We start from the raw sequence: 15781 nt of genomic DNA on the forward strand, positions 1-15781 counted from the left end.
GTAGTATCTTTTAGAAATGATAGAAAAACGAGAATTGATATCACTGTCCTTACAAGGGCCATATTCCAGATTCTCCCTGCCTTTTCACATAAGTGTCTATGCGAAATTAAGAAAAGCTGCTGTAAAGGAAGTCAGTTCTAGGAACATGTCACATAATCAACTGGAAGCACACTGAACTATCAGCCAAAGCACTTACCCATATAGAAACAGAGGAAACAGAAAATGCAAACCCACTAATACTTACTTGTACCACGTAACCTGAATTACATTTGAAATTGGTAGGTCGCAGTGCTCCATTTATCAGAACATCTCCAGACAATCCACTTGGATCTTTCCTTGCAGCTAAGACATCTAATAACCTATAAGAGGACGTATACGTTGTGGGTCTAATAACCTATAAGAGCATATATATGTTGTGGGTTTTTTTCCCTCCAACACAGGCTATATATTCCATGGCTACTTTGAATCCAAATTCTGCTTTAGTTAGAAAACTAACTGGTCAAGAAATTCTATGGTTTAACTAAAATTATGCTTTTAAAAATTCTCATCTTTCTCTTTTCATTGTACATTACAATAAAGCCCCAAAACATAAAGCAAGACACTATTGGCTGATCAAGTACAGATCTCCCAAATGGCCCTCCCAGCTGTCTGACCTTGGAGGTACCAACACAGGCAATGTGTTCTTTTATCTAAGACTCATGCCTTTACTTACATCTTCTGCTCCCTTTCCCTACTTTTAACATTCTCCCATTCTTTTTCCTCCCTATTAGCTGATAACATGGTCAACTGCTACATGTCAATCACCTTATCAAGTCCTATTAGTAAAGCTAACCTAATAAGACTACCTGGTCCTTGGGACAAAACCACACAACTACAGTTATCCACAGCACCTAGAACAAGACCTGACATGCATTGCAAATGCTCAATAAACACCTGGTCACACACACAGAAAAGTGGATTTTAAAAGCACATTAAAAGTGCACAGAAAAAGCTTACTTATACTCTCTTATACTCACGAAGATTTGCCTCCACCTGTGGGTCCCAGAATGGCATTGAGGCCAGGTTTCATGATCCCACTGCAAACACAAAAACAGACTGATTTACTATTCCACTTTAGATCAGGTTCTATTGATTTAGGGTCTGCACTGAATATACTCAATGAAGGTTGATGAAATTACAAACAGAAAACAAGCACAAACCAACTCTTAAAGAAAACAAACCAACAAACAAAAAACAGGCCATGCATGGTGGCTCAGGCCTGTAATCCCAGCACTTTAGGAAACCAAAGCAGAAGGATTGCCTGAGGCCAGGAGTTTAAGACCTGTCTAGGCAACATAGGGAGACACTGTCTCTACTTTAAAAAAAAAAAAAAAGATTGTTGATTTGATGTGTAATATACAATGGATGTTAATCACTGGTCAAGTCCTACAAGAAAAATGGCATAGATTCCTCTAAATTCCTTTCACTTATTCTCTAACCCATTTATATTTTCTGGAAGATGATATTCAACATTCAACGCTCCTTGAAATAACTAACAGATTCTTATGAAACATCCCTGTTACACTTACTGCTCTTAACACAGTGTGAAATACATGGCATGTTCTGAGTACCGTTTGATTATCAGTACTGTATCTTCAAGTGATCTCATTTGCCACCTAGTAAAATTCTACACAATTAATAAGTCGCTAATTTGTGGAATACTGGTAGAAGTATTCTCACTGCTAAAATCTAATCAGTCCAAGAAACATCTAAGTAGAAATCGAGGCTAGGATAAAGCACTTCAGGATAAAAAGAAAACATGACCGAAAGAAAAAAAAAAGCCTTAATCCACTTAGAAAAGTAAAAGATATATCCTCAAGATATATCATTTTCTTCCTTGTTAAGAGTCAGATAAATACACTGGAAAACTCCAAGTTTAGAAGAAGAAGACATCACTTTGGTAGGGGTATCCTTTAAGAATATGAAGACGTGGTACAGACATAAGAACGTTTCAAACAAAGTGGATGTCTGGGGGAGTGAATATTCAGACAGAGTAGGAAGGTGGAAAAAATTATGGCACTGTTGACTGTGCTGAGACCCAAGAAGATGGCAAATAGTTTGATTTTATCTAAAGATACCAAGTAGAATGATAAGTAGATAAGGAACTGGAGAAAGGAGAATTCAGCCAGGCGTGGTGGCTCACGCCTGTAATCCCAGCACTTTGGGAGGCCGAGGCAGGTGGATCACTTGAGATCAGGAGTTCTAGACCAGCCTGGCCAACATGGCAAAACCTCATCTCTACTAAAAATACAGAAATTAGCCAGGCATGGCGGCAGGCACCTGTAATCCCAGCTACTCGGGAGGCTGAGGCAGGAGAATCACTTGAACCCAGGAGGTGGAGGTTGCAGTGAGCCGAGCTGCACTCCAGCCTGGGCGACAGAGCGAGACCCCGTCTCAAAAAAAAAAAAAAAATGTTAAGAAGAGATAGCCAGAGGATGGGGAGATTGTTTATATTATGGAATAAGAAAATCAGCAAGTACATTAAGGATGTACTTCCTGATTTTTCTATTCCATAATATAAACAATCTCCCACCCTCTCTAGTGAGTTAGAACTAGATTTTTCACTTTTTGAGATTTTACAAACATGGAAATATAGACAGAATCTTGAGGGTTCAGATCAGAATTGGAGATATTAATGAGAAGCCATAGGTTTTAATCCATATACAAAGACAGCCACAGAAAGATAAAGATGGAAACTCCCAGGGTGCTGTGGGAATGGTCACCACTGCTCCCCAGGCTCCTCTCCCACCTGCTTTGGCCAGATCTGTATGCGCCTGCACATGGGAGGTAATTTTTTTTAAAGTTATGCATGTATGTGTATGCACATGTGTGTAGACATATATGCATTATATATATATTCTCTAGGTCTCACTCCACTGAGAAAACCTAGAAGCAATGACATCCCAATAGCAATGAGCATTTTAAACACCCAGATTTTGGTTTTGTAAATATCTCCTCCATAAAAATCAACAGCTGATACTAGGTCTGAGGCAGGGTAAGTACACAGTGAGTCTGGAATTGCTTGCCATGCCAAGTAAATATTCAAAGAACGAGGCAAGGTGGGAGGAACATTTGAGCTCACGAGTTTGAGATGTGCCTGGGCAACATAGTGAAACCCTATCTCTACAAAAAACTTAAAAGTTAGCTGGAAGTGGTGGTATGTGCTGGTGGTCCCAGCTACTCAGGAGGCTGAGGTGACAGGATCACTTGAGCCCAAGGGATTGAGGTTGCAGTAAGCTATGATCATGCCACTGCACTCCAGCCTGGGCAACAAAGTAAGTCCTTGTCTCTAATAAAATTTGTTTAATTACAAAAAGAGGCCGGGCGTGGTGGCTCACGCTCGTAATCCCTACATTTTGGGAGGCCAAGGAGGGTGGATCACCTGAGGTCAGGAGTTTGAGACCAGTCTGGCCAATATGATGAAACCCTGTCTCTACTAAAATACAAAAAATTAGCTGGGCATGGTGGTGGGCACCTGTAAACCCAGCTACTTAGGAGGCTGAGGCAGGAGAATCGCTTGAACCAGGGAGCTGGAGGTTGCAGTGAGCCAAGATCACGCCATTGCAATCCAGCCTGGGCCATTGCAATCCAGCCTGGGCAATAAGAGCAAAATTCCGTCTCAAAAAAATAAAATAAAATAAAATAAAATAATAAAATAAAAAAAGAATGAGGAGATATATCCAAAGAATGAGAGACGGAGGGAGGGAAGAACCCACCTTGAAAGATCTCCCACTGACCAAATCAGGAACAATAAGAGTATGAAGGTAAAACATAATAATGCATTAATTGAATAAAATACAAATCCATGACTCTATACTGGTGACAGATGAAGGTTTCTCCTTTCAGTAAAACAAACTAAGAGATAATGAAAATAGAAAATCACTGTTTAGCAACTATGATAGTGGTGGCTGATTCAGGCAGGAGCCATCCAGTGGGGACTGAAGCTGAAGTTTAATGTAGAATGGAGTTCAGGAATAATGTCAGCTTATCTCCCCTCATAACACTAATCAATTACCAAGGGGAAAGGGTGACATTATAGCCAAGTTTGACAGACATCAACATGACCAGGTGATCAATTTTAACATCACCAGGGGTGGGATGAGATAAGAAAATACCATGTTGGGCCGGGCATGGTGGCTCAAGCCTGTAATCCCAGCACTTTGGGAGGCCGAGGCGGGCGGATCACAAGGTCAGGAGATCGAGACCACAGTGAAACCCCGTCTCTACTAAAAATACAAAAAATTAGCCGGCCGCGGTGGCGGGCGCCTGTAGTCCTAGCTACTCAGGAGGCTGAGGCAGGAGAATGGCGTGAACCCAGGAGGCGGAGCTTGCAGTGAGCCGAGATCGCACCACTGCACTCCAGCCTGGGCAACAGCGTGAGACTCCGTCTCAAAAAAAAAAAAAAAAAAAAAAAGAAAATACCATGTTGAACGAGACTGAAGAGACAGGATATGGTGGGCAGTCAAATATGGGAGGGGCATGGTTGACCCAAGGCCCTGAGGACCTACCACAACCTTCCTTACAAGGCTACATTTCCCCTTGGCTGCTCCTGGACAATGTCTGAGTGGTCATACAGGAGAGGGTCCTTATTTCAGGAACACACACACTGGAAGAATTAGGGAGAAGGAAGCACCATGTGGACAGCCTGCACTCACACGGTTCAGAAAAAACACTAATGACCATGGGAACATGAAAAGACAAAGTGATGAGAACAAATGCAGTGAAATGTTGGCGAGAACCTGAATGAAAAGGGTTATGTTCCTGCAAGGTTTAAATTTCACATCAGGCCAGGTGCAGTGGCTCATGCTTATAATCCCAGTGCTTTGGGAGGCCAAGGTGGGAGGATCACTTGAGCCCAGGAGTTTAAGACCAGCCTGGGCAATGTAGAAAGACCCCATCTCCACAACAAAAAAATTTTTTTAATTAGCCAGGCATTGTGGTATCTAGCTACTCCAGAGGCTGAGGCGGGAGAACCACTTGAGCCCAGGAGTCTGAGCTTATAGTGAGCTATGATTGCACCACCACACTCCAGCCTAGGTGACACAGCAAGACCCCATCTCTAAAAAATAAATAAATAAATTTGAAATAATTTCAAAATATGTTATTAATTAAAAATTGTCCAAGAGTATAATGAATTTATCTTAAAATAACAGTACATCCACATATCTATGGGAATGAATAACTTTTTTCCATAAGATCTTCAGCGTTGGTGAGGGAAAGCTCAAATGCTGGGTATGGAGACAAACAAGCATAAGAGAAAGATTTTTCCTAAGACAGAAGAATCACAACTTTTTAAATTCTCATGGTCAGATTGTTTTATCTTCTTCCTCCCACAGAGGAAATCAGGTTGTAGTGACTTAGTTCTAGAAGTGAAATTACAAAATGTCCAGAGGAAAAACCAAAATCAAAACTCTCATCAGCTTTTTTAGAATGTAATTGACTATCTGAATGGTGATGCTGCTATCAAACACAAATCAAAAATAAGGTAAGTGACAGCAGCCCTTCATCTACCCCCAGAAACTGTATTTAGAGTTGGAGCCAGCAGATAGAAGAAAGACTGGAAATACTACAGCCAAAAAAGGCATGACCTTTCTCATGGATACTTAAACAGGAAATGCCAGCAGCAAAAACACCAACCTTTGATGACCTTTCAACTAAAACGTGAAAGAACTGCAAGATCTGACTGCATTTTTATGAGCTTGGGAAGGAACACAGTTCTATTCACGCAGTGAAGATGAACTCATCTGTTGCTGAAATACATGCCATTTGACCATAAAAAAATGCGTGGCTGGGCATGGTGGCTCAGCTCACATCTGTAATCCCAGAACTTTGGGAGGCCGAGGTGGGGGGATCACGAAGTCAAGAGTTCGAGACCAGCCTGGCCAACATGGTGAAACCCCATCTCTACTAAAAATACAAAAATTAGCTGGGCGTGGTGGTACACACCTGTAATCCCAGCTACTCAGAAGGCTGAGGCAGGAGAATCACTTGAACCTGGGAGGTGGAGGTTGCAGTGAGCTGGGATTGTGCTGCTGCACTCTAGCCTGGGTGACAGAGTGAGACTCCATCTCAAAAAAAAAAAAAAAAAAAAGGTGTGACGCCTCGAGCAGATGAGACTTCTATTGCATCAAGTTATTAATCTACTAGCTTTAAAAGATAAGATAAGCAAAATAAAAATACCTTCACAAAGTATGCTTTTTTTTTTCTTTTGAGATAGGCTCTCACTTTGCCACCCATTTGTACAGTGGGACAATCATCACCCACTGCAGCCTTGATCTCCCAGATTCAAGCCATACTCCTGCCTCAGCCTCCCAAGTAGCTGGGATTACAAACACACGCCACCATGCCCAGCTAATTTTTTGTATTTTCAGTAGAGACAGGGTTTCACCATGTTGGCCAGGATGTTCTCGATCTCTTGACTTCATGATCCACCTGCCTCGGCTTCCCAAAGTGCTGGGATTACAGGCATGAGCCACCGAACCCAGCCACATGTGGTACTTTTTTTTTTTTTTTTTTTTTTAACTCTGGCAGTTACTTTGAGAGTTAAACATATACCTAAATGTGACCCAATTATTTCACTCCTAGTTTAGCCAAAACAAATGAAAGCATATGTCTGTATATCTGTGCAAAGACTTTTACAAAAATGTTCATAGCCACTTTCTTGGAAATATGCAAAACCTGTGAGGTTCACTGTAGGTAAATTAAAAAGCTGTCTTTTTACAAGTTCATGTACATACTTGATATTCGATAGTATTTCTTTCTCAACTGGTTTTCGACCAGGTAGAAAGCCACTCTTCACTTTTACTCGATAGCAGATGTTATGAAAACTTAACACAGCTCCTTCAGTAAATGCCTTCCGGTCATTGGAAGTTGTCGTGGGGAAGCCATTGGTGTTTTCTTGTGACATTGGGATAAAAACTTCGACATTACTGGAAGACATCTGGAGAGTTTTTATCTTTCTGTAGACAGAAAAGCAACAGTAAGTTGATAGTCCAGATAAATGAGATTGCAAACACTAGGTGACAATACATTTAAAACAAGTCAATTTTTAAATGAGTGGCAATGAGTAGCTTCATTTCCAACGAACAGCCTATGCCACTGTGATAAGAACATCCTAAAAATATAAATGGGAAGACAGGCACAACTTGGAATGCATAAACTCCAATTAGATGTCAAATGGCTCCTAATAAGTAAATAGGAAGAGTATGAAAATTACTAAAAACTGATAAAGCAGGAAAAGGATGGATGAGGGCTAGAATTGTCTGGCTTGAAAAGCATGTAAGTCAAGTGCAGGGACAGAATACATGATCATCATCAGAACCTCTGTATTTTTTTTTCAAGGCCAGCCTGGCCAACATGATGAAACCCTGTCTCTACTAATAATATAAAAATTAGCCAGGTGTAGTGGCGTGAGCCTGTAATCCCAGCTACTCAGGGGGCTGAGGCAGGAGAATGGCTTGAACCAGGGAGGCAGAGGTTGTGGTGAGCAGAGATCGCACCACTACACTCCAGCCTGGGCAATAGAGCGAGACTCTATCTCAAAAACAAAGGAAAAAAAAAAGAACCTCTTTTTCTTTTTAATTGCAGAGTTTATAGCATCATTATTATCAAAAGGGGCTTAGTCAAGCAGTCAGAAACAGGAGACATTTCTCTGAATTTATAGCTCCAGACTTTATGTCGTAAGTTGTTATGCACCGTCAATCAGCAAAGAAGGTAAACTACAAAACTGTTTGCAATTACATAATCATTTCCTTAATTAACAAACATATTTAAATTCTAGGAAGATTTAAAGTTAGGTACGAAAATCATTAAGTAAGTCAAACCAAAAGTTAAGTAAAAATTTAAAACAAAAAAGAATATTAAATGTATAAATAAAATGTGAAATATTTCATTAAACAAATTACAAAAGGCCTCAAAAAAGATTAGAGTAAGACCTTAAGATGAGCTTAACAGCTTGTGAAACAGGTTTGAAGTGTTAACTTCAATAAATGTAGTTTTAATTTTTAAAAGTCAAAGTAATCCATGACAAAATTTCTCTCTGACTATGATGGAGTTGCTGTTCCAAACAAACAGTCCTCCTAACCACAACGACAAAAGTAGACAAAAAAAAGTAAGAAGAAATGTTGAAGAGTTCTGTCTGATAAAAGCAACCAAAGCGGCCAGGACATGAGGAACCAAAATCATGGAATGGAGGGACTGAAGCACTGAAACAAACTCTGCATTCTGCGTGCCCTTTCCTCTTGAGGTGGGTATTTGCACACAAAAATTGTACACACCTGGGGCACATCTCAGACAAACCAAGCAGGAAGCAGCTGCTAAAAGAAATGAGTCTGCTTACTGAAGTCACTACTATTTCTGGGCAGATATTTCAGCAGTCTGTCATCTGTCAGCACTAGGGAGACAAAATTTTGTTGGAGTTAAGTGCCTAGCAGAGGAGGAGCCCTGGAAAGAGATTCCAGAAGCATTATGCTTTGGGAATATGGACAAATCAAAAAACCAGCCTCTACTCAATCAAGACGATCTGCTCAGACTTTTAGAAGAAGGTTAAATCCACTCTCTAAGAAGATATCCAGATTTTCAATAAAAAATTGCCAGGCATCGGGAATCTCTCTGAATCTGCTATGATTCTGAGGGCTGCCTGATTCACGAATCATAAGTTTAAAAATAATGAAAAAATTTTTTTAAATTGCCAGGCATGCCAAAAAACAGAACCTGATGTTCCAGAAATGAGAAAATGGAAAGAGACCCACAAGTAATCTAGACTGGAGTTAACAGACATTGACATTAAAACAAAAGATTGACGTGTTTAAGAAAATTACAAGACAGACTCTCACCAAGGAACCAAGATCTACAAAAACAAATGAAAATTAAGAATTTGACAGATGAGTTTAACAGCAGCTTTCCTAATTTAGACACAAATTAGGAAAGAGAATTTAGTGAACTGGAAGACTAGTATACAGAAAACATCCAGGATAAAAACTATGAATGATGAAAATTATTACCATGAAAGGGGGAAAAACCTCCTAATTAAAAAGAATGAGAACTACATAAAAGAGCATAACAAACATATGGGATAAGATGAAAAAGGTCTGTCATAAGCATAACCGGAGACCTGAGAGAGGAGAGAAAATGTAGCAAAATGTGTACTTAGAATCAGTATTTGAAGAAACACTGGCCAGTATTTTCCAAAACTGACAAAGCTATCAAGCCATAGACTGAAGAAATTCTAGGAACGCCGAAGAGGATAAATACAAAAAAAAAAAAAAACAAATCTAGGCATATCATAATAAAACTGCCAAAAACCAAAGTTATCTCCTAAGAACTGCTTCTGTAATCCAGAAACATATCATATTTACAAGTCTCTTCATTTGGAGCCTGGAAAAGTAAAAACCATTTAAAGACTGACATCCAGCAAATTCAAGGTACATGGCTGCGTTTCAATCTGTGAACACACGAATGGCAATAATTCGCCAAAATTCTATTCTCTTGAAGCATTGAAAGAGAAGGCGCAAGTACAGTCAGCAGCCCTGTCCTTGAGTTCTGCATCTGAGGATTCAACCAATCGCAAATCGAAAATATTTAAAAATAAGCCAGGTGTGGTGGTTCACGCCTGTAATCCCAGCACTTTGGGAGGTCAAGGCAGGCAGATCACTTGAACGCAGGAGTTCGAGACCAGCCTGCACAACATGGTGAAACCCCATCTCTATAAAAAATACAAAAAATTAGCCAGGTATGGTGGTGCACACCCATATTTTTCAGCTACTCGGGAGGCTGAGGCAGGAGGATCACTTGAGCCCAGGAGGTGGAGATTTCAGTGAGCCGAGATCACGCCACTGCACTCCAGCCTGGGTGACAGAGTAAGATCCCATCTTAAAAAAAATTAATATTTAAAAATAAATATAAATGGATGGCTGTGTCTGTACAGAACATGTACAGAATTTTTTTCATCATTATTTCCTATACAATACAGTATCACAACTATTGCCATAACATTTACATTGTATTAGGTATTATAAGTAATCTAGAGATGATTTAAAGTATATGGAACAAAGCATGTATGTTATATGCAAATACTATGCCACTTTATATCAGGAACTTGAGCATATGTGGATCTAGGTGTCCGAGGGGAGTCTTGGAACCAATTCCCCAGGGATCTCTAGAGACAACTGCAATGTATGGACTTCACACCTTTACTTTAAGAAGGTTTTAAACCATCTCCCCATATATTCAGAAACCAAAATACACCAATTCCAACACTAGCAATCACTTTTCCTACTGTCATCCCCATTTGATGTTCATTCAGCCACTGAGGACCTTTTCTAACCTTCTCTAAAGACTTCTTAAGAGTATTAAATAACTTATTGCTTGAATTTAAATAGCTCACTGACTCAAGATGGAAATTTTAAAGACACTTTTGTGAGGTTTCCACAAATAAAAGGCAACAACTAGAGCTAAAGTACCCAAGAAAGAGTGATCACCCATGCCCATACAAGACAGAGAGTAACACTTATAAATACAATCACAATCTTAGAAGTGCGTGCAGAGAAAGAGTTTGCCTTTATTGTGATAGGATTAAATGTGTAATTCACATTACTCAGGAGCTGTTTCATTCCTCGCCAGGATTCTAACAATCTTCCTCAGGGAGATGCGGGGCCTTAGTCATTCATGAGTCACAAACCAAGTGATTAGACAGGTATAACCAAGGCACACCATCAAGCTGACGCACGTTACATCAAAAACAAAGGAAAAAAAAACCAAACAAACTATAATTCTAACACCAATATGGAGCAATACACTTACTCTAAGAAAAAAAATACAGTAAGGATTAAATAAAGAAAATATACCAAAACTCAGCACCAGACTCATCTCAAAGTGCCCAGTCTCTAATTAATATGGTATTTTGGGTTTAGGGAACTCTCTAAAAGTAACAACCACCTTTAAACAAACACCAGTCCTTCCCCATGGTCAGAAGCTTTCTGGTCATGTGTCCTGGTCTCATTGGATTAGCATCATCTTTTTATATCAAGGAAAATACCCCATCACACGACGAGATGTCCCTACAACAAAAATCAACCTCCCACCTGTTGCTGTTTCCTTATTTGCGGAGTACCAGCTAATGCTAATCCAGTTTTTTTCCTCTTTCTGTGTCCTAGACCCCCTGCCAAGATCTTAAGTAAAAGGAAGCCTCCAAATGGCTTTACACTTTACCTGATCCCAGCCGATTTATGTTATTTGGCCTGATTATGCATTTTAGCCAACTCGAAAAGGCCTTTCAAACAAGACAGAAAGGCTTTGCATATGGAGATTCTTTCCCCAGCTCTGCTGTCCCTTTCCTGCTGGTCTACCTATATTATTCATACCTTGCCTCTCTTGTTGCTTTCTAACTAGTAAGGCCATGTTTTTACTTTTTTTTTTTTTTTTTTTGAGATGGAGTTTCATTCTTGTTGCGCAGGCTGGAGTGCAATGGCATGATCTCATCTCACTGCAACTTCCGCCTCCCGGGTTCAAGTGATTCTCCTGCCTCAGTCTCCCTAGTAGCTGGGATTACAGGCGGATGCCATGACGCGCAGCTAATTTTTGTATTTTTTAGTAGAGATGGAGTTTCACCATGGTAGTCAAGCCTGGTTTCAAACTCCTGACCTCAGGTGATCCGCCCGCCTCAGCCTCCCAAAGCACTGGGATTACAGGTGTGAGCCACTGCGCCCGGTGCATTTTTACTTTTTTGAGAAGTTTAACCATTTGTCTTCAATATATGCTGGTACTCTCTTATAAAAATGATAATCTGCATTAAAGATACCATATTTCTCAATTTTTTTTTACTCTTTATCAAACTCTTAATTGCATAGACGACTCTTTACAATTAGAAAGCTCAAACTGCGCAACTTAAAACAGCATTTACATAGAATGAAAACGAGAATAGGAAAAAAAAAAAAAAGTACACAGGTAGAGCCTAAAGTCTTCAGCCTGCCACCTGCCCAGCTGGAACTACCGCATATGTTGGTAGAAGCCACAATAGCCTCAAGTTAATTCCAGACTCTACTCTTCCTTTTTTTTTCCCCCTAAAATGACACTAGTATAGGAAGATGCACTCTTACCTCATAGCCATAGGGCATGCTGCATAAATTACATACCTCTTTAAACTGTTTACTGAGGTTAATCTCAAAAGATAACAATCCTGAGCAGTCAAATCACTGTCAGGCGATTGCGACAAACTTAGCAGTGGAAAGGAAAAGGAACACAAAATCTGAAGTTTAACTTACATAAATTGTACCTTGTCTTTAAAAGATATTATGGTGCTTTATTGCCTTTAAAAGGTTGACGCACGGGCTTTCATGTTATCTCCAATTTGACAGATTTGTCCTGAGAGGTCCTGTGTTGATTCTATTCAGGCCCAAAGCCTCCTTGCATGGTGGTTTCAGAGTTAAACTGGCTAGGTGCTCTAGGACCCCACATTATGGCAGCACAGTGATCTGGAGAATGCAGCCTGATTCCTGACAGACAGGAAGAAACCCCATCACAGAAGGGCTCAGTGAGAAGCCACTGAGGCCTTTTAATCAAGAAAGGCTCACGACACTAATGATGTGTATAAAGGAACATTCTGGGCTGGGCCAGGTGTGGTGGCTCTCGCCTGTAATCTCAGCCTTTTGGACAGCTGAGGTGAGCAGATTACTTGAGGTCAGGAGTTCGAGACCAGCCTGGCCAACGTGGTGAAACCCCATCTCTACTAAAAATACAAAAATTAGCCAGGCATGGTGGTGTGCGTTTGTGATCCCAGCTACTCGGGAGGCTGAGGCAGGAGAATCGCTTGAGTTCAGGAGGCAGAGGTTGCAGTGAGCCAAGATCGTGCTGCTGCACTCCAGCCTGGGCAACAGAGCAAGACTCTGTCTCAGTAAATAAATAAATAAAGGAACACTTTGTTGTGTGGAGAATAACAGAAGGGAGAGGCAAGTGTGGAAGCAAGAACTAGCGGGGAGGTAACTGCAAAAACCCTGGGGAGCCATGTTTGGATAAGAGAGGCAATGACAGAGGGGACATCAAAGGTTAAGGCTTTGAGAGGGATGAACTTTTGTTAAATCAGAACCACAACCACGACTCTCATGGATGACAAACCTGCCCACCCTCCTTGGGTCTTCAGTTTGCAACAATGTATCGCTGTTAGGTTTTCTTAAATATTACTTTAGAGAAGAAAAATTCCTTCTCCATCTCCCGTGTGGGTTCTCTAGCTGGGGCCCTAGAAATTAAACTGGCAAAAGACAGGTTAATATGACCAAAAAAAAAAAAGTTTCCTTACACAAGCAAGTGTGGAAGTTTCATAAACAAATCAGACTCTAGGACAAGTCCAGATGATTGAGACTTTTTTTTTTTTTTTTGAGACAGAGTCTCACTCTGATGCCCAGGACGGAGTGCAGTGGTGCGACCTTGGCTCACTGTAACCTCTGCCTCCCAGATTCAAGCAATTCTCCTGCCTCAGCCTCCCAAGTAGCTGGAATTAGAGGCGCCCGCCACCACACCCGGCTAAGTTTTGTATTTTTAGTAGAGATGGGGTTTCACCACATTGGTCAGGCTGGTCTTGAACTCCTGACCTCAGGTGATCCACCTGCCTCGGCCTCCCAAAGTGCTGAGATGACAGACGTGAGCCACCACGCCCGGCGATTAAGACTTACATACAAATTTCAGGCTAAAGAAAAAGGGGTTTAAGGTTTCTGGGGACGAGTCACGGCAAGGGAAGGGAAGGGATGGGGAGGAAAGTATGGTAAATAAGGGCTGTCTTGGTATGCAGTTAAGTCCCTCTCGGGTGAAAAGAGCTATCTTGGAGAGACGCCTTTACAAATGGGAATTTTATTTATAAATGTACATTTCCTTTATAATACAATAAATTCATACTTTTTTGGCAGTTAGGGTGAGGTAGAACTTTTCAAGGATCCAGGGGTTCTCAACGGCCTTTAGCTCAAAATAAGCCAAATGCCAAGTACAGGAAAGAATTATTTCAAGCGCAAAGAAGCAAAGATAAACCCCTGTACCTTTTGCATAATTAATTCACTGGAATAGATTTTACAAAGAGAACTTTAGCTAAAAATCCCAAAACCAGACAAGTTGCCCAAAGACAGTCGAAAGAACGTACTCCATCTATGTAGCGAAATAGTGAGAAGACCCAGGGGTAAAGGTGAAAAGCCTGCAGAGCCTGGTGATAGCTGGTTGTCCAACACAGAATTTCAGTTCAGGCATATTTTGGGGTGGCATTTTCCAGTACCCTTCGCTAGAGACCCACATTCACTTGAGCATCCAAGTGTGAGCTGTATTCAGAGTGGCATCAATGGACATAAAATATCATATACAGTTTTAAAGTCTAATATCTTGGTGGCTGTAATAAGTTTCAAAATCCATAAAGATCTTTCCCCTTGACCTCCCTGTCCCTTGACCTCTCCCTGAATGATCCTGACCTCCCTGCTACATTAGCCAGGCATTCTCCCACCTTGTCACTGTGAATAAGGACACTCTCCTCACTCCCATCTTTTCAGCTTGCTCTCTCCAGTTATCAGAGGCTCTTGTTAACAGAGACTCTCTATTCCCATGAGATGAGAAAGAGAAGGAAGGAAGGGAGGGAGGGAGGGAAAGAAAGAAAGAAGAAAGAAAGTAAAAAAGAAAACTAAAAGAATTCATTTAACCAGCCTGACCAACATGGAGAAACTCTGTCTCTACTAAAAATACAAAATTAGCTGGGCATTGTAGTTTATGCCTGTAACCCCAGCTGCTCGGGAGGCTGAGGCAGGACAATGGCTTGAACCCGGGAGGCAGAGGTTGCGGTGAGCTGAGATCACACCATTGCACTCCAGTCTGGGCAACAAGAGCTAAACTCTGTCTCAAATAATAATAATAATTCAATATTTACTAGGCTTCTTTTATCTGACAGGCACTGGACTTACAGGAGTGAACAAAACAAAACAACAGTGAGGTTACATACGAAAAATGTCAGTCAACAGTGCTATGGAGAAAAAAAAATAAAAGCAAAAGAGGAAGGGTGGGCCAGAAATGGTGGCTCACGCCTGTAATCCCAGCACTTTGGGAGGCTGAGGTGGGTGGACTGTTTGAGGCCTGGAGTTTGGAGAGCAGTCTGGACGATATGATGAAACCCCATCTCTATTAAATATACAAAAATTAACCAGGTGTGGTGGCGCACACCTGTAATTCTAGCTACTTGGGAGGCTGAGGCACAAGAATTGCTTGAACCCGGGAGGCAGAGATTGCAGTGAGCCAAGATCACAACAATGCACTCCAACTTGGGTAACAGAGGTGGCCACGGAAGGCCTTTCCAATGAGACCCTCAAGCAGAGCTCTGAGGGTGGCCTTCTGGAGGAGCAGTATATGTCCAAGTGCTCGTCTAAGGAACAGCAAAGAGGCCAGTGAGGCTGAAGCAGAATGAGGGAGGGTAAGAGAGCAGGAACTCAGGTTGTATCTACCACTGACCACAGGAAGGACTTTGGCTCTGATCTAAATGACACTGGAAGGCACAGGAAAGTTCTGAGCGAAGAAATGATATCATCTATGTTTAAAGCAGGGGTGTCCAATCTTTTGGCTTCCCTGGGCCACACTGGAAGAATTGTCTTGGGTCACATATAAAATACACTAACATTAACGATAGCTGATGAGCTAAAAAAAAATCACATAATGTTTTAAGAAAGTTTACTAATTTGTGTTGGGCTGCATTCAAAGCCATCCTGGGCCACATGCAGGTTGGATAAGC

The 15781-nt window shown here is 41.1% G+C and overlaps 1 protein-coding gene across 17 annotated transcripts in view; it reads right to left on the bottom strand.

Moving 5' to 3' along the window:
* Positions 1 to 15781, bottom strand: part of ABCG2 (ATP binding cassette subfamily G member 2 (JR blood group)) — a 142202-nt gene that overhangs the window by 40656 nt on the left and 85765 nt on the right. For all 17 annotated transcript variants that reach the window (XM_074040117.1, XM_074040106.1, XM_074040119.1 and 14 more), the window contains 3 exons: positions 6777 to 6998; positions 1017 to 1076; positions 245 to 359 (listed from right to left, as the gene is read on the bottom strand). Coding sequence is in view for 11 of the 17 variants with exons in the window: in XM_074040106.1 (XP_073896207.1) it covers positions 245 to 359; positions 1017 to 1076; positions 6777 to 6979 (378 nt within the window). In the remaining 6 variants the exon portion in view is untranslated. The remainder of the gene's footprint in view (positions 1 to 244; positions 360 to 1016; positions 1077 to 6776; positions 6999 to 15781) is intronic.

The sequence above is a fragment of the Macaca fascicularis genome, chromosome 5, assembly GCF_037993035.2.
Source record: "Macaca fascicularis isolate 582-1 chromosome 5, T2T-MFA8v1.1".
Taxonomy (NCBI): Eukaryota; Metazoa; Chordata; class Mammalia; order Primates; family Cercopithecidae; genus Macaca; species Macaca fascicularis.